The sequence below is a fragment of the Rhinocladiella mackenziei genome (assembly GCF_000835555.1).
Source record: "Rhinocladiella mackenziei CBS 650.93 unplaced genomic scaffold supercont1.7, whole genome shotgun sequence".
NCBI classification, from domain to species: Eukaryota; Fungi; Ascomycota; class Eurotiomycetes; order Chaetothyriales; family Herpotrichiellaceae; genus Rhinocladiella; species Rhinocladiella mackenziei.
The window spans coordinates 1,896,808-1,921,740 of record NW_013550598.1 but is presented as its reverse complement, the minus strand read 5'-3'; the positions used below and the strand labels follow the sequence as shown (position 1 = coordinate 1,921,740).

At 50.0% G+C, this 24,933-nt stretch overlaps 9 protein-coding genes across 9 annotated transcripts; 4 read left to right on the top strand and 5 right to left on the bottom strand.

Annotated features, from left to right (window-relative positions):
• Positions 1 to 556: 556 nt before the first annotated feature.
• Z518_09496 (uncharacterized protein) lies at positions 557 to 1,235 on the top strand (the record flags this gene model as incomplete). The annotated part of the gene is made up of 3 exons (XM_013413451.1): positions 557 to 727; positions 783 to 1,018; positions 1,079 to 1,235. 3 exons carry the CDS (start codon positions 557 to 559, stop codon positions 1,233 to 1,235), a joined length of 564 nt encoding a protein of 187 aa, XP_013268905.1.
• Positions 1,236 to 1,438: 203 nt separating this feature from the next.
• Positions 1,439 to 2,437, bottom strand: Z518_09495 (YjeF family domain-containing protein; the record flags this gene model as incomplete). The annotated part of the gene is made up of 1 exon (XM_013413450.1): positions 1,439 to 2,437. The coding sequence occupies one exon, from the start codon at positions 2,435 to 2,437 to the stop codon at positions 1,439 to 1,441; it is 999 nt and encodes a 332-aa protein (XP_013268904.1).
• Positions 2,438 to 3,020: 583 nt separating this feature from the next.
• On the bottom strand, positions 3,021 to 4,028 carry Z518_09494 (uncharacterized protein; the record flags this gene model as incomplete). The annotated part of the gene is made up of 1 exon (XM_013413449.1): positions 3,021 to 4,028. One exon carries the CDS (start codon positions 4,026 to 4,028, stop codon positions 3,021 to 3,023), a length of 1,008 nt encoding a protein of 335 aa, XP_013268903.1.
• A 530-nt stretch (positions 4,029 to 4,558) lies between these two features.
• On the top strand, positions 4,559 to 5,062 carry Z518_09493 (uncharacterized protein; the record flags this gene model as incomplete). The annotated part of the gene is made up of 1 exon (XM_013413448.1): positions 4,559 to 5,062. The coding sequence occupies one exon, from the start codon at positions 4,559 to 4,561 to the stop codon at positions 5,060 to 5,062; it is 504 nt and encodes a 167-aa protein (XP_013268902.1).
• A 317-nt stretch (positions 5,063 to 5,379) lies between these two features.
• Z518_09492 (uncharacterized protein) lies at positions 5,380 to 5,948 on the bottom strand (the record flags this gene model as incomplete). Its single annotated transcript, XM_013413447.1, has 2 exons — positions 5,380 to 5,798; positions 5,849 to 5,948. The coding sequence occupies 2 exons, from the start codon at positions 5,946 to 5,948 to the stop codon at positions 5,380 to 5,382; spliced, it is 519 nt and encodes a 172-aa protein (XP_013268901.1).
• A 4,680-nt stretch (positions 5,949 to 10,628) lies between these two features.
• On the bottom strand, positions 10,629 to 13,783 carry Z518_09491 (plasma-membrane proton-efflux P-type ATPase; the record flags this gene model as incomplete). The annotated part of the gene is made up of 4 exons (XM_013413446.1): positions 10,629 to 12,347; positions 12,400 to 13,035; positions 13,089 to 13,312; positions 13,372 to 13,783. 4 exons carry the CDS (start codon positions 13,781 to 13,783, stop codon positions 10,629 to 10,631), a joined length of 2,991 nt encoding a protein of 996 aa, XP_013268900.1.
• A 4,921-nt stretch (positions 13,784 to 18,704) lies between these two features.
• Z518_09490 (uncharacterized protein) lies at positions 18,705 to 19,760 on the top strand (the record flags this gene model as incomplete). Its single annotated transcript, XM_013413445.1, has 4 exons — positions 18,705 to 18,903; positions 18,981 to 19,012; positions 19,107 to 19,421; positions 19,548 to 19,760. 4 exons carry the CDS (start codon positions 18,705 to 18,707, stop codon positions 19,758 to 19,760), a joined length of 759 nt encoding a protein of 252 aa, XP_013268899.1.
• An 84-nt stretch (positions 19,761 to 19,844) lies between these two features.
• Z518_09489 (uncharacterized protein) lies at positions 19,845 to 20,087 on the top strand (the record flags this gene model as incomplete). Its single annotated transcript, XM_013413444.1, has 1 exon — positions 19,845 to 20,087. One exon carries the CDS (start codon positions 19,845 to 19,847, stop codon positions 20,085 to 20,087), a length of 243 nt encoding a protein of 80 aa, XP_013268898.1.
• A 1,584-nt stretch (positions 20,088 to 21,671) lies between these two features.
• Positions 21,672 to 23,144, bottom strand: Z518_09488 (uncharacterized protein; the record flags this gene model as incomplete). Its single annotated transcript, XM_013413443.1, has 1 exon — positions 21,672 to 23,144. The coding sequence occupies one exon, from the start codon at positions 23,142 to 23,144 to the stop codon at positions 21,672 to 21,674; it is 1,473 nt and encodes a 490-aa protein (XP_013268897.1).
• Between the last annotated feature and the right edge of the window lie 1,789 nt (positions 23,145 to 24,933).

Genomic DNA, 24,933 nt, shown 5'->3' with positions numbered 1-24,933 from the left:
ATTCAAAGACGAGGGAAATGGAGTAAAGAAGAAGAGGGGGAAGCAGAAAACAGAAAAACAGGGCGAAGAGCTATAAACCCTTGTGATGTTGAAGCCTGATCAGTCAAGGGCAAAGAAGTGCCAGTTTTTGGCGACTGGCCTCGGGCCCCTCGAGGCCGCGCTTTGCTGCCCGATCAGGGCCAGGTCTGATCATCTCGAGCACTCCACATAAGCAAACACTGGCATGGGCTGCATGAACCATGTGTTTTCATCACCGGTGGCAAGACTGGAGATTGGAAGGACATCATGTCAGTAAAACTTGGTCGTGTTCACGAATCATTGGCGGATTAAAGACCCTTTTCAAAGGCAAAGTCTGACACACGTCTCTCCAGGCAAAAAATAGGTGCAGTTAAGGTGCGTCTGACTCACCGAATGAAAACCCGCCTTCCGAAAATAGTCTCAAAAGGTGTTAGTGCCACTTGGCACCTTGTCAGCTTGGAAACTCCTCGGGACGTCAAATGCTGGACCAGCATCGTAGTCGTGTTCGACGAACGTACTTCCTGCAGCCACTACAGCCATGTCGTTTGTCTCAAGAAGGGTGGAAGCTGCAGCTCGCCCCTTGAGCCGGTTAATTCAACATCAAGCGCGCAGATACGCCGGTCACGAAGCTGGCCACGGCCACGGCGAAGCACATCATGGGGAGAGCGCCTTTCATGTTCAAGGCGGGTCAGGAAACGAATCCTTTGGGGTGTGTTCGATTTTTCAGGGGCACCGAAGTTCAAAAGAGTTGACCTTTTGTACAGGCCGGTTTCTACCTCAGCGTAGCCTCCATACCTTTTGCGATACTCGTGTATTCGATCGCAAGCTCTCCCGGTGATAACTTTGCGTCTCGTCTGGTGAAGAAATATGAAGCAAGTGTGGAAGCCGACAAGAGGGCAAATGTTATTCATACGGCCATGATGGAGCAGGTAGCAGCCGACCGACAGCTTTTTGCTTCAAGCGCAGGGAACGAAACAGTTCCTCCATTCCGGAATCAAGAGTGAGCAATACGATACATGTCTCATTCTCCGTCTGCCCATTTACTTACTTAGCGTCCCAGGTCATTCAATTTTGGCTCACCCTGGAACGTCTCAGCTGGGCAGGGTACTGCAGATCTGACTGCATTGGCGAAGTTTTACGAAGAGAGGAATGTCAGAGCGGAAGAGGAGAGACGACAAAGATTAAAGAAAAACAATGGGCATTCGGTTTATGATTGAGCGGTTGCCATTATCGGGAGCATGGCTGTGGCATTGTACATATGGATGAAGTCCACAACAACAAAATCAAATAATGGAAGTGAACCAGAGCTCGTTCTTGGTGCAGGTTTTGCGTCCTGTTATCATTCGGATATGCTTTGTACTCTACCATAACACTTACCATGTGCTCAACACCGATTTATCAGAGTGAGAGTAACAAGCCCTCACAAATTTTGTTTGGGCGGCTGCTCCGGCTCTCCGATAAGCGCAAGGAATGAATTATGCACTTCCTCCGTGAGATCACCCGCCTGCAAACTCCTCTGCCTCTTCGCGAAAGCCCGTCGAGAGCATTCTCTCGTAATAGCGCTTCCGCCGAATGCAGCCAACAACAACGTCTCCTCTCGACTCATCTTCTCGTCACCCACTTCCCACAGGCCTTGATGGTATGCCTCGCGCCAAGCGAGGAAAGTACCCAAAGAGCCTGTCAAGGTATCTCCCTGGCCGCCTGACCGTTTCAAGCCTCCTTGGATATCCGAAATGGTGGTCTGTACGCCTTGCGAAATGTAATCTACTGCCCCTTTTTGGATGATGCAGACTCCACCTAAGATCTTGGAGAGCTCCTGGCATGCCATCTCCGGATCTCCCTTGTTGAGATCCATACCGACCGATTTCGCCAGTCGGCCAAATTCCACTACATTGGGCGTGAGTATGCACTCCTTGTGGCCTTTGATTATGTCCGGATCCGTCTGGATGAGCCAGAGGGCGTCGGCATCTAATACCATCGGCACGGGGGGGTCTTGTTTCCTTGCTTCCGAAATGACGGCCTTGACCTGTTTCTGAGTGATCACGTCTCTCCCCAGTCCAGGCCCAATGACGAGTACATGCAGCCGTGGAAGCATGTCCAATATGGGTCTTGCCAGCTCTTCACCAGACGGCTCTTTCTGCGTTGGGGTTATCGAGGCAGTGGACTTGAGGATCGGGGATACCATCAAATTCGGTGAATATGATTTGATGGTCTGCGCGGCCGACGGTTCACAAAAGACGTAAGATAAATCACAGCCCAGTCGAGCAGAAGCCATGGCTGAGAAGTACGGTGCGCCCGTATAGTCGGCACTGCCGCCGATGACAGCAACTCGGCCCAGCTGTCCCTTGTGGAATTTCTCAAGCATGGGAGGGACGATTTTGCCCACTTTGCCCAGCATGGCGCGAGAGGCGGCAGACATTTTGATTTCGCCCGTTCCCGAATCGGGACTCATTGGAGCTTGCGGCAGTTTTCGAAGGTAGACTGTTGAAACATAAACCACGCAGTGAATCAGTCTATGCACGACAAGAATGGACGAGGACTGAGTGCAGGCTGGTTGGCAAATGTGTAGCCCGGATTTGATGAGTGATGTCAGAATTGGAGATTTGTCGCGTCACGACCTGGATCGTCAAAAGTCCTGGACTGCAATCGACTTATACGATCGGAACCCTGCAGCCATATGTTAGACCAGAGTCAGTTTCTCATGGGTATCTCAAGGAAAAGAAGAAGAAAATTCGCCAGAATAATCATTGGGTTAAGAGAAGGGATATCCGCGACCCACCAAGTCCTCAGCCTCATCCATCATTCCAATCCATGTTCAATAGCGCTTTGTGCGTGACAAAGGCAACCTGGGAAAATGATTCCTCTAAGTTGGCGGTATTTATGTATTTCGAGCTGGTCCAGTTTTCTGGTATTCATTTCCCACGCCAAACTACGGGGTTGACCCTCTACGACCATATGCCGCATTGCTTGCAACCTCCTATCAATAACCTCCGCGGCAAGCCTCACGCTTTTGCCACAACTTCGGCGTAATAACCAGCGAGGTTCACAATCTGTTCCTCAAAATCTTTAAACTTGATGCCAAACACCTCCTCGGTCTTGCTAGCATCGAAAGGCACCGGGATTGACTTCACAGAACCACCCAGTGGAAACACACCTTTCTCCACCTCCTTGGGGAAGTGCTTCTTGACAATGTCAATGGCATCGTCCCAGGCAAATTCTCTCCCCCCACGCCAATTGATCCCGAAGTTCCGATTTCCCTCAATCTTAGGGTCCAGCGAAGCGACATGAACATAGGCGACATCATCGACATGACACACCATCGCCAGCAGTCCATCAGGGTTCTTGCCACCCATGAGGTTAATGAACGCGAGATTGTTTGAACCAGATCTGACCGCCTCTGGAGTGGTGGCCAGCTCGTTCTTGCCAATGACGAAGGTGGGCATAACATTGATAATAGTAAACTTAGGCCTCTCCTTGGCAATGAAGTCTCGGGTACGATTGTACGCAAGCTTCTTGCTGGCACCGTAAGCAACAAACGCGCTGGGATATGGCCCGTGTGGGTCCGGCTCAACATTGTCGGCCGTGAATACCTTTGCATTGCTTGGATCTGAGGGCATAACTGCCGCAACCGATGAGGTGATGACAACTCGCTTGATAGAAGGCTCTTTAAGCGCAGAATACAAAACACTCAAAGTTCCCCGGACTGCTGGCTGAATGATGTTGGCCTCGTCATCGTCGGAAGGGCGTGCAAGGGGGGATGCGACATGCACGATATAGTCAACGCCCTTAACGGCTTCATCGAAAGCGCCCTCTTTCTCGACATCTGGGACGGTGATGAATGACAGTCGATCAAGGTATGGCTGGGAGGACTTCGCAGCCTTGAGTTCAGAAATCTTTCCTTCCGATCGAACGGCAGCTCGAACCCTGTAGCCTTTCGACAAAGCCTCGATGAGGGTACGGTAACCAAGATGCCCTGTTCCACCGGTCAAGAGTATAAGTTCACCAGCCATTTTGACAAATTTCAAGAGATAACTGTATGAGATTATCTCAGCCTTCGTTTCTTCTATGAAGCAGCAGTGAGCGAGAGAGAAGGACAACGGAGATGGTCTTTATATCCTGTAAATCAACTAGTTCCATTGTTTCCATCGTCCCCATCAAGTCAATGGTGGCCCGATACAATTAGACTGACTTATGAAGTCTCCTTGTTGACATTTTGGAGCACGTCGTGCGCAATTCCGAGATCGTATTCGATGAGAGCGGGAGACCAGCCAATCGGGACACGGACGTCAGAGCATGATGACTCGAATTATCTGATTTCGAGCTTGCTTTCGACGTTTACTGATCAAGCCGCCACCTACCCTGTATTGCCTTTGGTAGACTGCCAGCGCCTTGGCGGCGACGCTTTGTCATCCTGTGACGGTGTCTGGTTTCTCAAATACTGCTGTTCATTAATACCTTGAACCCGAGTTCTCGATCAAGTAATTGCCTCGGAGGCATGCCCATGGGCGCGTAGGCACCTTGCCCGGTGGAATTCCAAAACATGTCAGCGGTGGCCTTTTCTCGTTCGCCGCTTATGATCATGATTCAGCACACCGAGATGGACAAACTCGTCCGTTTCCACGCTCTGCACTTCCCCAACCAAGTCACCCCAGATTTAGTCAACACACCACGGGAAGCTACGGCGGAGGCGGATCGCAAACAAAACCCTCCCAGCGACACTGATGACGGATTAGGATACTACGAAGACGGGGTCAAGAGGACGCTGACGGACGAACAAGTCAAGATGTTCCGCCATTCCGAAATCCAACGACTTCTGAGCGGAAGAAGGGCTGCAAAAGAGAAAGAGAACCGGCAAAAGAGACGGCAAGAACATGGCTCAGACACCCATGCGCCGCCGAAGGAAAGAAAACGGCGATTCCAAGACGATCCAGACGCAGGTCGAGCCGACATCAACACGTTAACATATGATGATCCGCCACACCAGGAGGTAAAAGGGAAACCGATTGCGGAGAAATTCATATGGCCAACACTACCCAGAGCGTGAAATCAACGACGAGTTCCAATACCCTATTAAGACCTGTTCCGAATCACCAACATGAGACTTGACTTCTCCTGGACTGCACACGGCGTCAAATCTCAACTTTCGTGAAATGTAAGATGTTCCTTGGTCTGTTTACGCTTTCCATGATGAATTCTTGTATCATCCTTAGCCTGAAGTGGTGCCAGGAGCAGTCTCGGTCCGACTTGATGATCGCTCTCAGCGTTAACCGACCACACTGTTGAATGTATCTTCTCTCTGATTTTTGGCTTTCAATCCGTTGCCGACTGTACACAACATGATAAACTGAAACTGACTGTCTTTCAGGACCGATCTTGAGGCGGCCCTTTTGACGGGCTCTCCTCATCATCTTTACCCTTCTTCCATGCCCTGGTGTCTATGTTTCCTGATGCCTTTCGTTTGGCTGTCTTTTCACGGTTGTCAGTTAACTCTGGTGTTTCTTGGGACTCGGCTGTCTGGTTGGTCTGGTTGGTCTGGTTTTGGGTTGGATCGACCTCGGTCTGCGTTTCAAAAGACGTTTGCAAATCCTCCTCTCCCAGGTCTTCAATGGTCGCTGGCGTGGTCATCGTAGCAGGGTAGGATTGGTATAAATGGTCATCTCCAGCTAGAGCGTCGCTGACAGGAATACCAGCCTCATCGCCACCTGGGTCGCTAGATTTGTCGGCCTGAGACTGCTCGTCATCGACACTGCCCGGATTGGTCCTAGCAGATTCTGAGTTTGCTACAATTGCTCTGTCAGCTTCGAAGATAGAGGAGGAGCTTCTCATATACCGGTCGACCATTCTTCATCGTTTCCATCATCTGTCACGTTGGCAACCGCCGAGACTTCCTTCAATCCAGCCCTTCCTGCGTTTGAGTCACGCTCTGCCATGACACTGAATTCAGAATGAATTCCGATTGTTGAGTAAATAAAGCTCCGCTGTGATGTGTTTTCTTTTTTTTAAAAAAAAAAAAAAGGCTGGAGAGAAGATTCGAAGCTTCAGGTCGCTATTATCATTCAAAGAGCCACACGGATCTCTCGAGTTTGAAGGAAGTTACACATCCGCTATAGACCAGCAGACAAGAAATTCCAAAGACAGCGCCTATGGTAAGCGGAGACGTTCTTTTCTAACAACGACGATGAGGATAGTACCCCTGGCTGGATAGCCGTCAAAACAGAAGCATAGCAAGGACAAAAGTGGCAAACATGCCACCCAGGAACCAACTCAACGACATCCAGCACATCAATTTCAATCATGCAATGAAGTGCTCCGATCGGATATCCCAAAGAATACAATTATGTTCACCGCTCTTTGGTGTTGAGTGATAACGACTGCCACGTAAATGTGAGCCCAAGAAAAGGGGTGTAGGAGAGGGATATTCATCAAGAAGCACACTAATGCAGCTCGACCACCTCTATGGGCCGTCCTTGTCAAGATGGAAAGAGACGGGTCCAGCTGGGAACAACGTGGCCGGAAGAACTCACCACCGGTTTGAGACTTCGCACCTTGAAAGAGATCTCCTGGCTGTTACGACTTGATTTTCAGATATGACCCAAGACTTGCAGCTTGCTGATCCCGACTCGAGGAGTAACGGGGCTCGTGAAATGAAAGCTACATCATTGACTCATACAAATCAGCTATTGCGGAAGCAATCACCACTTCCCGCTGTACAAGATCTACAGGGAGACCCCATTGGAACGAACGAGTTTCTGCAGCAGCACTAATCACAGCCCGGCACATCAACAGTGACCATTTTCTATCCTCTCGTTCTAAACCCACGTCTGAGATATCATCAAATTGACCCAACCTAGTCGAAGAATTCGGATGCATTCTAGAAACTGTCATCGCGATCATTTTGTCACCGATGATCAAATTCCTTGTCCAGGTCGATAGGGGAGCCCTAAGAGTAGAGCAATGGACGCGCTAATAATCAACATTTACTATGCGTGAGCATTCCAATTGCCAGCCAAAATCTGGGGCCAGCTAACCTCCCCCCCAAAACAACACGACGACCCCTTTCTCATTTCACGACGCGCGCTATACTGGAAAACCGAGAATATTCCAAGCCATTTGCTTGAAGGTTAAACTGTAATTCATATCTGTTGCTACAGGATGTGGGGAAAAACCGACGGGCCGCATAAAGGTCGCAGGTGGCTGAGCGCCTAGAGTGCCTCCCGGGCCAGGTAGGTCTGGACGGAGGCCACGTTGAGGGACTGTCAGTATTACCTCTTCGTTTGAGATGCTCGCCCAGCACACAGGTCCCGGATTCATGTTATTGGACAACTTGAGCCTCCGATTTCACCGGAACCCATGGAAGGCAGCCATGCATTCCTCCGATCCCAGAATGGCTGTACGAACTAACCCTTAAAAGACCAGTTGCTTCAGACCTCCAAACCGGTGAGCAGAGAGGCCAGGTATGCCCGTTCGGCTACATGTGCAAGGAAGGCTGCTCCGTGGAATATGGTCAACGCGAATACGCTCCTCTCAGATTCTCTCTTTGACGTGACCCTTCCAGTTAGAGGACGCCGCATGGTCAGGTTAAGGTGGCCTGTCATTGTGTCAGATGGCTGTCTCGAACCGCAAGTCGGTGGCCATGAGAGTTTGATAGGGCAAATTTCCTGTCGTGTAACAACATCTCGACGCATCCCCCCAGGACATTGACATCGCGTTCGCCTGAATAGTTCTCAACAACGAAGTCCTTCGGTGTTCGATTCTAATATCCACCTAGGTCGTCAGTCAAAGTTTCCCTCTCTCGGCCTGGTTATCACAGGCAGCTAAAGGCTTGAATGTGGCCGTCAAGGAAATTTGTTTGGTTATCAAGCATGGCTATGCAAGGCCAAAAGTGATTTGATACCGCACCAAGCACCTTTGGAGGTCTCCAGATCTCCCCCCAATGTTTCCCTTGAAGGTGCTCACAAGGGTACTGCCTAAACATGAGCCAGAATCTGGGGGTGAAATATTTCTGCGTCTTTTCCACGCCTCAGGGAAATTGGCCGCAGCCCCCTTTAGGCATATGACCTAATTGACAGATCCTTCTTGTGTAACCCTCGGCAACTTAATGCACTTCTGCTGCTTTTGTCCTTTGGACGGACCATGGGATGCTCCTGAATGTGTGGCCTCCACGTTGTGCTGTTTTGCTCCTTCTACTTGATGACCCTTTTTGAAACGTCCACCTTAACAAGGCCTCTTTCTTGACCAGTATTGCCATTCTCTCAGCTTCGAGCAGTCGCATGCTGCCAAACAGGAATACGCTCACGATCCAGTACCTCAGGCTGTTCTGTGATGCTATGTTGCAGGAGACCTCTAATCAGAAAGTGTCTGATCTATCCTCACGATAGACTGGAATCCCAAAGAACGCGTCTCGATGAATGGTTCTTTAGGACACGAGGAGGTATGGACATGGGAACTGAGCTGAGTGCTGGTTCGAAGAGGATCGCGATCTCAATTTGGAAAGGAGACGGAAATTCTTCCTCTGAAAGATAAGTCTGTTGTTTCTTTAGTGGCTCTGTATTCTTGTGAATCATTGAAGGTTGAGCTCTCTTATCATAAAGCTGCAGAAAATTTTCAAACTCCTGCGACCATGCTCTCTTCCTGTTGTCTACAGTGTCCCTCGCGATGTTCAACGCCTGCGTCGCGGCAACCTGATGACCGAGAACATGATCTCTTCCTGTCTCCTCTTGCACATCCTGCTTGCTTCGAAAACGATGCATGTCTTGCGCTTCCCAAAATACTCGCACCGGTGCCGAACTCCCAGCGAACGCCTACATGAGGATGGTCCAGAATATTCCAAAACCCTCGATCCCCAAGAAGACCGTGCTTACAAACTCAGACGAGACAATAATACCAAAGACCAAAAAACAAAATTAAAAAGAAAAAGAAACCATCATTCCGAATCCAAGATTTGAACCAGAGGCTTTCGAGTTCTGTACGAGAATCGACAGTTCTTGCACACTAGGCAACTGCATTTCCTGTCGAAAAGAGCATATCCAATACACAACGTCAACGCGCCCAGTGAAAAGGAGCATTGGCGACAAAAAGTCAACCTTGTTTTTCTCGTAAATGCAGGAAGCATATCTACTGGTGTCTCTTTGCATACTATACACAAGAACGCTCAGCTTCTCACTCTAAGACTTGAAATATTTTGGCTTTGATAACGAAGAACAGTATTCACATCTCACACCAGTGTGCAGCTTCTCAATATCGAATGGAATCATGATCTCCCAGACAAGACCAAAGCTATGGGACGCTCACGAGGCCGCGAAAGATAGCCAAACGAGTCTTGACAGAGGTGATCGACCTCACTGGTGTTATTTACCTAACTGCCCTGCTAACTTTTACAAGTAGAGTTGTGAAGGAAAGGCCGGTCCAGGCACGGACGTACCTCGATCAGTGATATTATTGTTCCTCCGCGTCCATTATCGTTCCATGGTACTCGCCTCCCGTCGCCTATACGTACGTGCGAAACGAGAAGCTGATGGATAAGACACCCAATTGCTTGTCAGAAACATATTGTCAAATCTGGAGCACTTCCGCTGACGCTGATGTTGACATTTCTCTGCTTATCTGTTCCTAATGATGCCATGATGACCAATGGCCCGTGTGCTGATTTCCCAAGCCAACATACTGGCCTTTCGAGATTTTCCGCATCACTGGCAATGCCGCAAGAAGCCCACAGAGTCCCTTTATTGGGTGGGGGAGAGAAAAGCGGCCAGACTTATGAGAATTCCTTAGCGTAACAAAGCGCATATGCAACCCGACAAGGCTGAGTGTCCGAATCTTTACACCAACATTATACGAACACAGGCCATACGTATATATGAAACGAGGGTGCTAAAAAGGAGTAAGGAGACTGAGAATTATGCTGGCTCTGATCTTGCCGCTTCTATTTGCCTAATTAGTCCAAGATAAGGCTCTGACGTTCATCCCTCACGACAAAGGCTGAGCTTACTATATACCTTGGGGTCCAAGGCTGTCCGCAGTTTTGTTCTTCACAAGCCCATATATTATCCATGAGGTTGGGTAGTAAATAGGGCAAAGAGGCGTAGTCGATTCGGGACCAATCTCATCATTTGCAAATCAAATCTCCAAAATGGAATTCGATATCCGCGCAAGCAAATAAGCGACCTGCAGAACTCGCATGAGCTAAGAATGATGTACGTGAGATTTGTGTCACTGAGTACATATTGCGATTTGCATTGCGTCTGGACTCTTTGACTAAGGTAAAGTGATGACTACTAATTTCAGATTCTGAGCTCAAGCAAAAATGGTCTAACAAGCTGCACGAGTAATTCGGCTGGCGTAGAAACGCAACAGCGGATTTGTGACACGAAGTCGAGAGTGCCCCTTTGTGGTTTTTCTAATGGAATTTTTTTTTTCTGTTCCTCTGCTGTGGACAAAATACACACATGGTATTTGTTGTGGAAGTCTCATTTTCACCACAGCCTATTCTTCCGATTGTGGCTTGTAAACCCATTAGAGCCAGATTATGAAATAACGAGAAGATTTTGCTTTCGGCACTACCCTCTCCATCTAGTGCCTGACGCAAAGAATCTCCCATATCTTTTTCTCTTTTACTCTTCTTCCTCCTCTCCAGTGGCCTTGCTGCCAAGGACCCATTTGGACTTGCCGTGGACGTCAGTCTCGTGCTCAAGAGCAACGCGGCTGAGATGTCCAAGAATGTTCTCCATGTTGGTGTCGGCGCGGCTGCGAGTAGCACGGCCAAGGTTGTCAATCCAGGACATGCTAGTAAGGACGAAGTAAACAATGGCGACAACGATTGTAACACCGATGGAGTAGCCCCAGATAACAACGACAGTGACGACTGATGTCTCGACGCTGTAGTGGTCTCGGGAGAAGGCATCCTGAGGTGTGGTGAAGAATTGGTCTGGGGAGCCAGAAAGCCAACCGAAGACACAGAAAAGTGTGGAGATGACATCGACAAGGAAGATGGCACCAACCAGTTTCCAGGACGGCCAAGTCTGTCCACCACGAGTGACAAAGATAAGCCAGTTCTCCACCAGTGAGACCTGCAGGAAAAGCATGAGTTGGACGTTACCGAAGTTTTGAACCAAACCACCAGATGGCAGGTAGAAAGAGCCACGCATGATCCAGGTGGAAATGGCCAGGAGGAAACCAAGGAAGACTGAGATGACCCAAATCTTGGGCAATTGCCATTCGACGGGTCGTTGTTCGTAGTGAGCGTTGTCGTAGGCGACTGCAATGGTGGCAAGATCGGCGAATAAGGCCAAGAAGACGATCAAATCGGTGCGGATGGTCTCGTTGATGATGATCATGGAGGTGGTCAGGTAGACTTCCAAGTGCAAACAAAGAGCAATCCGGTATTGCACGTATGCCTTCATACGTTGGAAAATCTGACGAGCAACCTTGATAGCATCGACGATGGTGCTGAGACCGGGAGCCAAGAAGACAATGTCGGCGGCGGCTTGAGCAGCTTCAGTAGCGCCCTCGACGGCGATACCACAGTCGGATTTCTTCAAAGATGGAGCATCGTTGACACCGTCACCAGTCATCGCAGTCAAGTGACCACGTTGTTGCAGCATCTCGACGACCTGATACTTGTGCTCGGGGAAGACTTCAGCGAAACCATCGGCCTTCTCAACGAGATCGTACTGAGTAGCACCTGCCACACCACCAGCAATGAGACGTTGGGAGTTGTAGACCTTGGTACCCAGGGCAAGCAGTTTGCAGGTTTCCTTGGCAATGGCAATGGCATCACCAGTCAACATCTTGACGCTAAGACCAAGGTTTTGCGCTTCCAAGATGGTGTGAGCGGTATCCTCACGGGGAGGGTCAAACATGGGCAACATGCCAATGACCTTCCACGGCTCATCACCACGCTTGGACGCCACACCGAGAGATCGGAAACCACGGCGGGCAAAGTCGGCAGCGGTGTCACGGTAGTGTTTGGCGGTCGCTTCATCGCACTCCGCGATGGCAAGGACAGCCTTGGGTGCACCCTTGCAGAAAGACCATTTCTCGCCCTTGAGCGTGCAGACAGTGGTGATACGCTTAGAGACCGGGTCGAACGGAGTGAATTTCTCAGTCTTCCAGCCTTGTTGCAGGATCTCACGCGCCTTGGGATACCTCTTGAGGGTCAAAATGGTGATCTTGTCGATGGGGTCAAGAGCCTTCAAGTTGTGAGACGAGGCGAGTGCTGCGCAAGCCATCATCCAATTGACATCTTCACCCTCGGCGACATAAGGCTCACGGATGGTCAACTGGTTGGCAGTCAAAGTACCAGTCTTGTCAGAGCAGAGAACGTCGACACCCTTGGTTAGGTCAGTTTCCACTCGGTTCAAAGTCGAATCGCAGATCACTTACGGCCAAAGACTCAATGGCAGTCAATTTTTGGACGATAGCCTTCTGTTTGGCGAGATAGGCGGCACCAACGGCCAAAGTGGTGGTGGTGACAACAGGCAGACCGACTGGGACGCCAATGATCAGGAGAATGAGTGCATAATGGAGCAAGTTGATAGAACTCTCCTTAGGAGTGGCAATGGGGATATTGTGGAAGAAACCACCGATCCAGGCAGCAAGGATGAAGAAGACGACCAAGACGAGCAAAGAAGTACCAATGGAGTCCATGATGGCCTTGAAATGACCAGAGTCGGCAGCGCCTTGGACGAGAGACGCAGTCTTGCCGACGAAAGAGCCACGCGCGGATTCCGTGACGACAGCGTAGGCTTTGCCTCGCTTACAACCCGTGGTGTAGTAGCAAATATCACCCATATATTTGTCGACGGCCAAAGATTCTCCAGTGATGGCGGACTGATCGGTGGCGACAATAGAGGTGCCGACGTGGTGCTCTTCATCGTCGTCCGAGTCGGTGTGGTTCTTCGAATGGTAGCCCTCGGGATCATTGACCATCTCCTTGTACTCCTCGAAACCGGCCGGGTTGTCGAAGGCGCAGATCAAGCGGCATTCACCGGCAACGACGGAGCCTTCTTCGAGGATGAGCTGGGCCAGTACGTTAGATCTTGAAGTGACAAGACAGGGGGAGGAAAGCTTACAATGTCACCAGGAACAATCTCACGAGCTTTGATCTCTTGAGCGGTTCCGTCACGAATAACCTCCGCCTTCATGGCAATGTCACCCTTCAAACTGGCGACGACATCGGCAGCTTGCTTTTCTTGGTACCAACCGACAATAGCGTTCAGCATCAAAATACCAATGATGACACCAAAGTCGATCCAGTCACGCAGACCAGCAGCGAGGACGACAGCAAGTTCCATGACTGTACTTCATTAGCATCCTGTTATCTTGGACGCGCATTGAATGGGGAGGAGAACATACCGTAGAGAATGGGGCCTCGAAAGTAGCCTATAAACTTCAGGAACATGTTCTCCTTCTCGGTGACGAGTTCGTTGTATCCGCACTTCTTTCTTCTGGCCTCGACCTCAGGAGAGGTCAAACCTGCCTTGATGTCGGTGTTGAGCCATTCTTCTGGAACCTCATACAGATCGCCAATTCCGGCGCCGACGCCAAATATTTTCTTGTACCAGGGCGCCTTTTTCTTCGCTGTGGCATCGGCAACATCTTCACCAGAGACTTGAGAAGGAGCTTTAGAGAATCGACGGTCGCGGTAGGTGGAGATGTATCGAATGAGGTTGGCATATTCGCCCTCATCTTTATCGGGATCCCAGCCGTCGGCGAAAGAGATCCTTTCGCGCTTTGGGTCGCCGTTCTCGAGATCCTTTTCCGCCATGGTTCACTGTTGGGGAGTGGAGAGGTTAGGATGCAGGAAAGGAAAACAAAACAAGAAAAAAAAAAGGACGACGACGACAACAAGGTCGGGCGTAGAGACCAAGCTGAAGGGAAAGAGAGAAAGATTTTGGAACTTGCAGCGTACAACCCCTCTTTAAAGTAAAGAGCGTTCACGACATGCGAGCAGCGAGAGCCAAAGAGCAGCTCACCTTTTCTCGCGAACATTGACTGGAGATTCTCTCAACAAGAGGGCAGGGAACTGGGCTCCACTAGCAACCCATCAGGCCGTAGAGCCGCGATAGCTCGAGCAAGGTCTTTGGGACAGCGATTTGGTTGGCTGCTTAAGCTTTCCTTAAGCTTGAGGTCAGCGAGCATGCCGCGTGAGCCATTTGATAAGGAAAAAGAAGTGACTTGGGGCGTGTGTGACGGTAACAGGGACTTGTTTTGGGTACTGGAAAATACGCGTTTGGTCAAAATTTTTTCACGCAGACCGCGAGTTTAGCGGGCTTTGCTGGTAAGGCCGGGGGGCAGGATGGTGGGTGGGGACTGCCATGGTTGGTGAGGTCCTGAGAAAAAAACCTTCCACCGAGCGAGGCGTTTTGGCCGCTGCGCTACCACTGCTCGCAGCGAGGGTTCCCTCCGGGCTAGGGCAGGTCCCCCCCAATCATTGCAAGCTCTTTCGCCCAATGACAGGAGCTCGACTTTAGGCGGCAAGGCAGGTCCAGCGATTCTTCGCCTGTGCACTAAAAGGCTTCTGTGCCAGTCAGACCCACCCTGCCAATGCCCACGAACCCATCAGCTTGCTTGTCACTCCCGATAGCCCATGCCATTGATTTTGACAAAGTGCACAGTCATTATCTAGAAACACCACATTCTTTGGGGATTGAGGAACAGGAACAAAAGCCTGAACTTCTCCAGTCGATCAGCACGACTAGGTGAGCGCATTGCAAGCTCGGCCATTTTGCTTTGATAAGATACGTGTTGTCTAATAGCCCCAATGACCCTAGGGATGATGGCGTGTGGAAAGGTACGCGTACCGTAGGTCTGCAATAGAACACAGGGGAAAGAGTCAAGATCTGGGAACGAAGCAACACTGGGCAGAAAACAATAAACCGGATGGATGGCCTTGACCACAGAATAACTTCTACTCTATCGTCGCGAAGCCCTCGAACCTTCAGCTCCTCGTTCAGCGATCACCCACATTTTCTTGCGCCGTCCGTTCTTATTCCCAGCAAACCCGTATTCCTTTATGTTGTTAATCGCCACTTTTCACGGACACGTCGGCAAAGAGTGTGGAATCTTGCATTTACCATCCAGCATTGCTCTGTCCACGATGGTGCAGCCCTCGGCAACCCTGGACAATAGCCGAAAACGGCTGTGATTGTGGCTTGCCTTCACATTCGCCCAGTGTTTCAGCGTCGCTTATTACCCAAAACAAAACGATCTCTGATTCACTCGATATTCCCATGGGTGCAAAAATGCCCATTAAGACTCAACTAGCATGCCCGAGTCTGGCAATCACCACTGCAGACTGGCCCACGCTGACTTCATTACGTCGCATCATCATCAATGGCCCACTGGTTGACCAGCGGCATTGGCGGCAATGGATGGGGCGGACCAGATGATCTAGCTCTCAACAGCTAGCTTGCACATCGATCCGCAGTTTTTGGTCATTTGAAGCAATTCTCTTTGGTGTAGTGGTACAGCCGTGTATCACCAGTCCAACATGACATTCAAACGACGAGCCATTATTTGAACCTTGAGGCACGGCGGGCTCGCCCAAACATCGGCCCAAATGGTTGCCTTTTTCTCCGACATGGGCCTCCCCAGCTCAATGGCGGTACCTAACGGCTACAATTGCGCTTGTCACCACTTTCTGGTCGGTGGGAAAAGTGCAGAAGCAGAAGAATCCGTCGTATCCCACAGAAGCCCTATGGGCGACTCCCAGTTTTGCCGTCATCGATCTGGGTGTGTCCCGAAGTAGCAGTCTTTTTTCTCCAATTCCCTAAGCATCCGCCCACTGCCTTTTCCCGGGATTATTCATCTGCTTGCGTAGCAGAGATGATGCTATATCTCGAGCCTTATTTGTTCAAGTGTGCGTGCTTATTCGGAGACCTAGATCCAAAAAAGAAGCCTGATGGATCTGCCCGGCTCCGAGGCGGCGACCTGCACCTTCTTTGCGAGATTCAAACCAAGGTCGAGGCCCACAGTTTGATTGACAGCTTAAAGCGTGAATTTCCGCTAGTGCCAGGCGAGCGCTTTTTGGCTTGATTCGGGAGGGCACTCTCAACAGGCCTTCCCATGCCCCAGCTTGGCCAATCCATTGGGGCCTAAATTGGGATGTTTGACCATATGTAAACAACGACACCAATTGCAGAAATTGCAGCGCACACAATCTGCGAGTCGCGACGCCCCAACTGCCCTCGACGGAGCCTCATTGTTTACCAGCCATCAGCCTTGCGCGCAGATCAACCCGCGGATGTGATCCGAAACGGGTTCGTTTAATTTGTGGGTGTACCTTTGGCGTCGTCGGAGCCTCGGACAGCGCGTTTCAGTGGAACACAAAGGCCACCACAGCTTTTTGCCAGCGTGGAAATTTCCCGCATGCTTCCAGACCCTGGATGCTAGTTGGAAAAAAATATCGCACGAATCTCGGTGCAGGTTATGACAATTCTCGAAGCAAGGCGGAAATCGGGCAGAACAAAGCTCTTCCTTGGAGGCAACGGCAGTCTGAGGCATTTTTTGAGTGAGCTGGGACCATCGCACGGCAGATTGTTCACAGCGAAGGAATTGTGGCCCAAGCTCACACGCAAGAAAATTCTTTTGTGGAGGCTCGTTTCAGAGTTGTTTATTTGATGCTACTTTGGGTACTTTTCCGACTGGGGGTGATCGTAGCATTCCGGGTTTATGTCTGGGTGCCCGCTTGTCTGCATCGTTCCACCGACACTTTGTGAGGCATTTTTTTTTTCATCTGTAGCAGCTCCAAGCATGAAGGAGAATGCTTCGCGACACGGACAGTTCGAAATATATGAGTTGTCTGGCTGCGCTCCGTCTTATCGCGAGGGCCAAAAAAGCGAGCGGACTCGAAACGATTGTGTGCATTTCTCGACTTCGCCTTGTCCCGGTGGCTCCCCTTCAATCATTCATTCCGGAAGCAGCCAAGTGCCATAGACAGCCAATTCAACAGGTCATCCATTACTTCTTTACAGTGGTTCTAACAAAGTCCCCGGTTTTTCACGACTCAACCAAGCCCCGCCGGACATGACCGTGCAAAAGGTGGAAAAAGCAAATTCAGTCATAGTGTTGCTTGAATTCGAACCAGCGCCCACGATAACATTGAGGTGTGAATTATGCGATAATATCGCAAGGTTCATTTGTCGTGGGGACACGCGCCTATCAGTGAATGCCAGATCGCAGTTGAAGGTAGGCTAAACCCATCGTTTGCGCCGAAATTTCTTTCTGGTAGAATCGAGAGATGTCAAACAATGCTGCGCGACCTCGCACCAGAGATATATTTGCAAAATGAAAGTCGGGCCGCTTGCCTAAGCATACAATGACGCAGACAGACTAAACTGGCAGAGAAGCCAAACGCCAAACGCTCACTCGATTTTACTACTCAGCACAAGACATACTACGATGATTAATAAAAAGATCGTCTATCTAGGCGCTTGATAGACCTCAAGGTTGTTGATACTACCGTTATTGTTACTGGCTCAAGTCTTGGCATCGGCACTGCGACTGTTTTCTGTGCCCTCTTGTACTTTGAAACAGTCTCGATATGGCCGATGGGATTGCCATGGTCAAGCTTATGTCTTACGTGGAAACCCAGTATGAAGTAAATGTCCAGGCAAAACCCGGCGAAGACTTGGACTAGCTGCCTTTCCCACCCCCCCAAAAACCAAAGTTGGCGCTTCCACCTTGTCCGGATGGACAGTGACGGCCGAGAATGGTGATGCTATGAAGCGGGAGACAATCCAAATGGAATGAGGTTCTGTTGTGTCGAGTATCCTTGCTCTTGTGATTTGCAGTCTGCTGGAGAATGCGCAGAAAAGTGCCCGACGATCAAACTGCTAGGTCAAGAAGAAGGGTTCGAAGCTGAGGTCCCTTTTTCCACGCATTAACTAATAGGCACACAGGAAGTGGACGGCTTATATAGCCCGCATCCAGGCGCAGTTGCCGACGATTACTGGTTTGCATCGCGGCAAATTCTGCAATGCCGTCGATGATTTCACGTATAATGGCAGATGTCACGTGGTCAGTATCATTCTCTCCAGTTCTTCGACTTGAGACGTTCTCTCTTGTACGTACACTAGGGAGTAGTCTTATGTAATGCAAGAACGCAACTTGGAACTGTTTGTGTGTACTTCGTGTGCTACTGAATTGATCAAAAAAAGTAGGTACAATACAAAGACGGGGAGCACGTGACTAATACCAAAGGCCTCATACATGCCGTCAGCATTCTCTCTGTGCCTAGGCTTTGAGTCCTGAAGACCGTGTTTTCAATTGACGATAATTGAGGCAGACAGCTCACGAGGAGTTGATCATGACTTGTCCTTATATGCTGGGTGCACCATCTATTGGGAATTACGCGTGAATCAAGTCTGCATTTTCTTGATCATAAAGTGACAAAAATACAGTGGATTGCATTGGTATTTGACGATGTTCAACAATGTGTATGGGTTCCTAACCTTCAAGTTCTGCTTTCTCTTCTCCCCAATCAGCCTACGTTCTCTAAATTTTTCTTCGCTTCATCTTTTCATCGGCCTATCTTCCGTCTTCTCTCACTCATCCCTCTTTTCTCTAACCATCATCACATCCATAGTTCTTCGTTTTGAGCTAGCCGGCACTGGTGCTTTGCCCCTGACTGAACCTCCCTTCAATACCACTGACTTATCGATCGGCTCTGTGACATCGACTTCAAGATGTGGCTTCAAAGTCTTCTTCCCATGGTCCTGGCCGCTTGCAGTCTCTCCGCCATTGTCCTGATGCCCATGTGTGCTTCGGAGTTACCGTCAACGGAAAATGCAATCCCGGGCTGCACTCTGATCCACACTTCCGACATGGCTCCTCAGATCAGCCCTACCACGGCAATCTACAGCGCAATCATGACCATTTACTTCTGTTTGAACCTCTTTTGATATCTTCAAAATATCTCATCCGCTGACAAGAGAAGGATGTCGATTGCCGATACTGCACAGTCACCAATTTTGAGAACAATCCCATTCCCAGGGTAAGAATGGATGTGGGCTTCAAGAGATCTCAACTGATTTCCCTAAGACCCATTCCCACGAAAACCACGAGCTCCATGCTCACAGTCACACAAGTTGAATACATGCCGGAGACTACAGCTATTACTAGGCGAGACTGCCGTGGCTACGATGGAACCGATGACCCACGAGCCGCTGAAAGTGATGACTCGAAAGGCTACACAAGCTCACACATTACTCCTCGTTCTCATGCAGCAACATTGCTGGACCTTGCGTCCGACTCCGGCAACGACATTCCTCCCAAATGCCGAACTCCTCTCAGGTGCCGCCCAAGAACAACTGACTGCTATTATGTCTGCAATGTTTGCTCTGAATGTCGCAGATTCCAGCATGAATGCCACGGATGCATGTGCACAAGTCCAAACATCGAAAGTCAGATACTAGTTGCTTGAATCCTGGCACGAACCTGACCAAGTCAAAGGCCCTTCTCCGTTGGATTACTGACAACGGCTATGGCTTCAACGCGGCGCATGCCCAGTTATATACTCTACTCTTCAGGTTGCCACTTACGGACTTGAGGTTTCTTCGGATTACTCTACCAATCATTCTGCCATCTGTGACAATTGGGATCTCTTCAATCAGGTTGATAGCCACTTCGGGATCAATACCAAAGCGTATCGAGACATTGTCTGCAACAACATTCCCACTGAAACTCCTACGCCATCCAGTATGGGCCAACACCGATCATTCCATGTGTCACAAACGGAATGACCCCGTGGGGACCACCAACTTCCCGGAACCACAACACCACCCTCTGGGACCCTAGCACTTCCTGGCAGGGAGGCAACGGAACCAATGGGAGCTCTACCAGCCCTTTATCCCGGCGTCACTGACGCCATTGGCACTGGCTGGTCGTTGACCATAAATCCTCAAACAAATGTGACTCAACCAACGGGGACTGCTGCGACATCGGACATCTCTACTGGAGAACGGAACGAAACTCGGATCAAAGCACGGAACCCACCTAGCCCTGCTGCAAAGCAATTCAAACCTGCTGTTGCAGTTCCCCTTCGTCATGCTGCTTTCAAGCGATATTAAGTCGGGGAAATGTGATCCTCTGCACACTGGTCAGAAGAAGTCAGGGCTATGACAAAGAGATGACTCGAAGGAAGGAACTGGTCACAATGAAAATGAGGTGGAAAACACAGGGACGCTATCACACTGAAAACGTAGTATGATAGAACTTCTGATGGAAATGGGCTGTCCATGTGCAGCAGTGAGTATGCTAGTGTGACAATGTATTCAAATTTCAATGATTTGGCAATCATTGGTTTGTTGTGTGATCCTGCAACCGTTCTCAGTTCCCTAGTACGTTCACATTGCCCAGAAACACCGAAGTATTCAATGAGCATAATATTGAGAAGCCAACTCTCCAAGACCAGAAGAAACGGATCATTTCCGTGAATACTGGTATGGTGACCTGGACTTGCAAGGCTGGCCGCAGAAGACTCGGTGGTGTTAAATTCTCGGATCTGGAGTCCTTCACATCGTCTGTCAGCTTCGACGTTTGTCTGAACATTGGTAAAACTCTTTCAAGATGAGATGTTGAGAGAAACGAATTTGAGATTGCGCTGGTTAAGATGATGAAATGGACGGGGGCCCAAGAGAAGAGGAACGAAGAGTTTGTAAGAGAGGTGGATTGAATTGTCAGTGGGACACATGCTCTGTCGTGCAAGGAATATTTGATTGTGAAGCCGACAGTGGATAGCCGGTTAAAGGGAGTAGAGCAAAGAATAGGAAAGGGAAAGAGAGAAGGGAACAGAGCAAACAACTGAACGAGGTCATTTTCACCATGTTACGGAGGGCGCCGGACAAATGAGAATTTTCATTCCGCCGGCCCCCCCCCCCCCACCTCCCTTTAAAGAGAATATGCTCTTCACAACCTAGGTATCCTTTCGTAGCGCCATAGAATATGCGAGTAAGAATAAGACTTGACCTGACATGACATTGCGTTTTCGTGGCTGGTGGCACCCAAGACATCCCATAGCTCTTCGTCGTGACACATGAATCCAACCGGCCCTATTCAAACATCTAACTCAATCATGACCCCTATTCCTATAAAGAAGCGAAAAATGCCAGTTCTTTCCGACGAACAGACAACGATCATGTGGAATGATGGTGACTCTCCCTAGACGCCGACGCTGGAACGCTGAATACTGCAATAATGAATAAGCAAAACGAATGGCAGCGCTGGTGTAAGGTGACGCGAAACGAATCGAAGTGAGGTTATTGGAGAGTGGAAGATCATCAACGGTAGCGTCAAGTCTTCATCCTCCTCATGACCTCGGGTTTGTAATAAGTGGACGATGATAACTTGGCGTGTAAGACCAATGTCAAGTGAGAAGGTGTAATGTTGATGGCATTATACCGAACCACAATGCCTCAAGGTCGAATACATGTGCTCGAACCATTTTGGTGGCGAGCAATATCATTGCCGACAGATTCAACAGTTCAAATGCATAATATCCACCAAGCTCGACCTCACCCAGATTCGAATGCCGATGAGATGACTTCGCCGCGAGGCTTAGGCGGCAAAAGGCGCATGGCCCTCGTGAGCCATAAAATGCCTAGTTTTTGTGAGCCGCGACCCCACAATCCGGGGCTTTTTAAAGACGCCTCAAATCACACCGGTAAGACGATACTCCTCCTCGGCTGCCTCTGTATAATGCTGTCCGTGGGATGAAGTGAACTCATTGAATTTCCGGGCCCTAGACCTTCTTTATCTTGGAAAACTTTGTTCAAATTGACCGCTGACTTGGTATAGAGCATGTCGATGGCACGTTGATCTCGGAATGGATTGGGCGATTTGTCCCACGCATGAGGCACCCTATAAATCATTTTGCTGTCGATCCTCTTGCCGAGTTTGTCGAGACGTTCGGTGAATACTTGCCCCTCACGCAGTAGCATGTCCCACTCACAAAGCCACATCTGGATATCCTGTGGGAGGCCATCGATGATCATGTGGTCGTGGGCGAGACCGGGGGATGCATAGGGGCTGCAGTGGTCGCCTGCTATGTCTGGCGGAGGTAAGTAAGAGAAGTCGAAGAGGTCGGTGAAGAGCTTGGGAAGACATTTTTTGGGGTTTCGAGATTCGCGGATCTTTCGGGATCGGGACATGGTCCAGTCAAGCAGAGGATACCAGGCGACAATGCAGCGGATGGCCATGGGTGTAGATGTTTGCTGGCGGACAAGATTGGAAGTGGATTGGACGGGGGTGACGAAGCCATTGCTTTCATGGCAGTAGTCCTCGTGCTCATTTGCTTCGGAGTCGGTTTCCATGCTGTAGGACGTCGGGGGACGGGGTGACTTTCGATCGATGGCTTCCATCTTTCGATGATATGCTAACCGGAATGGAACTGTGAAAGCGAGGTTGGCTCCAGCGGAGAACCCGGATAGAGCAATGTTGGATTGATCGATGTGCAGCTGTGGCGCGTGTTCAGAAATGTACAGAATTGACTCGACACAATCGTCCACCGGTATCGGGAAAGGATGTTCCGGAGCCCGTCGATAATTGACGCTCACGAATATAGCATTGGTATATTCCAAAACGACTCTTGCCCAATATCGATCATCTCTGGCATCACCCAGGCAAAAGCCACCGCCGTGGAAGTTTATAACAGTAGGAAAGCGGAAGTTGGGGTCTCTGTTGAGGGTCTCGTGATATCTGGGAGGGAGGTAGAAGTAGAGGACAATGGGAGTGGTGTCGGTAGGAATCTTGTGTTTGAACGCTGGTTTCACAGATCGGGGAGGCGCCCAATCGTGAAAATACATGGCAAACGCCATGAGGGATCGCCAAAACTTCGCTTGGATCTTGAGCCATCTTCTCGAGGGTACGTCTTTACTCGACAGGTGGTGGGACATTGAACGAGGTCTCATTGAGAAAGTTTCTTCGGTGGACGTGGTCTGGGTGAGCGTTTGCGGGAGCGGCTCGAGCGTTGAGGCATCTTCAAAGTCTGCAAGGTTCACGTTGTTGAAGGTGATTTTGGGACTCTTTGGTGAGGCAAAGTCTTTGGCTTCTCTCATGTCGTAAGATTCTTGTCCCATGTTTTCGTGGTCCATAGTGCTGAGACTCAATGGAGAGGATGTTTCTGGCATGATGAGATGCACATTCTCTAAATGCAGGAGAAGAGGAAGTCCAGGGGAGTGGTCACTATATGGTGGTGGTTTGGGAAAATCAGTATATAAGCCGATGCAAAATAAAAGACCTCATCGACAATGACCCGGTAACAGAAGAAAGGGGGGGCAGTAACATTAGGGCGGAGTATCGGATAGGATGATGGCATTTTGATGGCCAACCGACAAAGCATTGCGCATCATTGATCAGGAGCGGGTGAGCCTCACCAACCTATCGCGAGGAGCTCTGGCGCTCCAAAGTGACGCGGTATTGTGGCTGTGACATGCGAAGGAGACTGTGACAGTAAGACTCCTGATCCAGGCCGGATTTCTGCCGACAAATGGCAGCATCAGCACACTTTAGGGGCACCCCCGGCAATACGCCTAAGGGCCTAGCAAATGGGCAATGGGCATCGGCAGGGAGGAGAAATTTGCAACGAGACCCTGGGCGCGTCCGATGCCCAAAGTCGACATGGGGGAAACAAAACTGGACAATTCCCCTAGAAACATCTAAGCTTTCCTGCCTCTGCCTCGGCTATCCAGAAGGGACGCAGACTCGGGACCGGCTCTATAAGAACATCCGACCCTATCCAACCCAGCGCTTAGGGGCCCTGTGTTTCAGGTATGAGTTGCGAGAAAATAGTTCGTCTCGAATTCAAACTTCACACCAGTAAAATGGCACAAATTCGTGTGCGCAACTCTTTCCCCATCAGTAGAGGACATCTTAATCCTCAGTGGTTGTCTTCCGCAGCTCGTCAGACTTACGCTTGAATGCGTATTGAGCGGGATCGGTCAACAAATGAAATACATTGCAGGGGGACAAAGGGAGCACCGCAGGCGGATGTATGTTGATGACACTATCTCCCTGGGAGTTCCCATGATCTTTGCCGGTGACACGCACGACTCGAGGGCCCAAGAGTCAAGAAGCATTTAAGAAGGCGGTGCTAGTCGGAGAATAAGAATGTCTGTTGATGCATCCCTCATCCCCCGGGAGGGCTGATTTTTCATATTTCAATCCCTCTGCTCTTCTTTCCGCTCCCCTTGGGAATTGCTGTCTCTCTTTTGACCCTTCTTATTTGTTCTCAGATGGGTTCGAGGTCTTAGTAATCCGGCGGGCCCGTGGGGTCCAAGGTTGGGTGATGATGATGTTGCCTGAAACTGGAATTTCCCATTTGCACCCTGGAGTTCTGCCAGTGCTCTCCGTGGCCTCTGTTCCAGCCCATTGGAGTCAACATCACAGCGACCTGTACACGTGACCTTACTGGAAGGCGGGGCCTGACCGACCTGAACAGCCTGAGCAACGATGACTGACTGAAGGGCATATGGCAACCGAGCACGGAAACACGATAATGACGCCTCAGTTAGGAGCCGACACGAATACCAGCCCTCACCTCAGCGAGGCCACAAGGGAAACGTGGGAGCTCTTTTAGAGGATTAACTTCAATCACAGGACAGACAAAGTGGATGCGTGATTGGGTGGCAGAGGTACAAACTCCCCGCCTGAGTAAGCATGATACAGATCTGTCAAGTCAAAGTCATCGTCGTCGACCCTCTTTCCAGTCAATCCCGGCACTCCCGTCCCTATCCTCAACTTCTTTCTTGCTCTGTTTCGCCCGCTTACCAGCTCGTCCTCTCGCCTTGACTCTTCGGGCTTGCAATATTTTCCCTGTCTGACAGAGAGACCAGCGCAAGCTTTTCACCCTCTCCCTCCGAACTGCTTCTTTTTCCTCCTGCTTCTGCCTCTTCTTAAACTTTCCGCCATTGCGGCTGC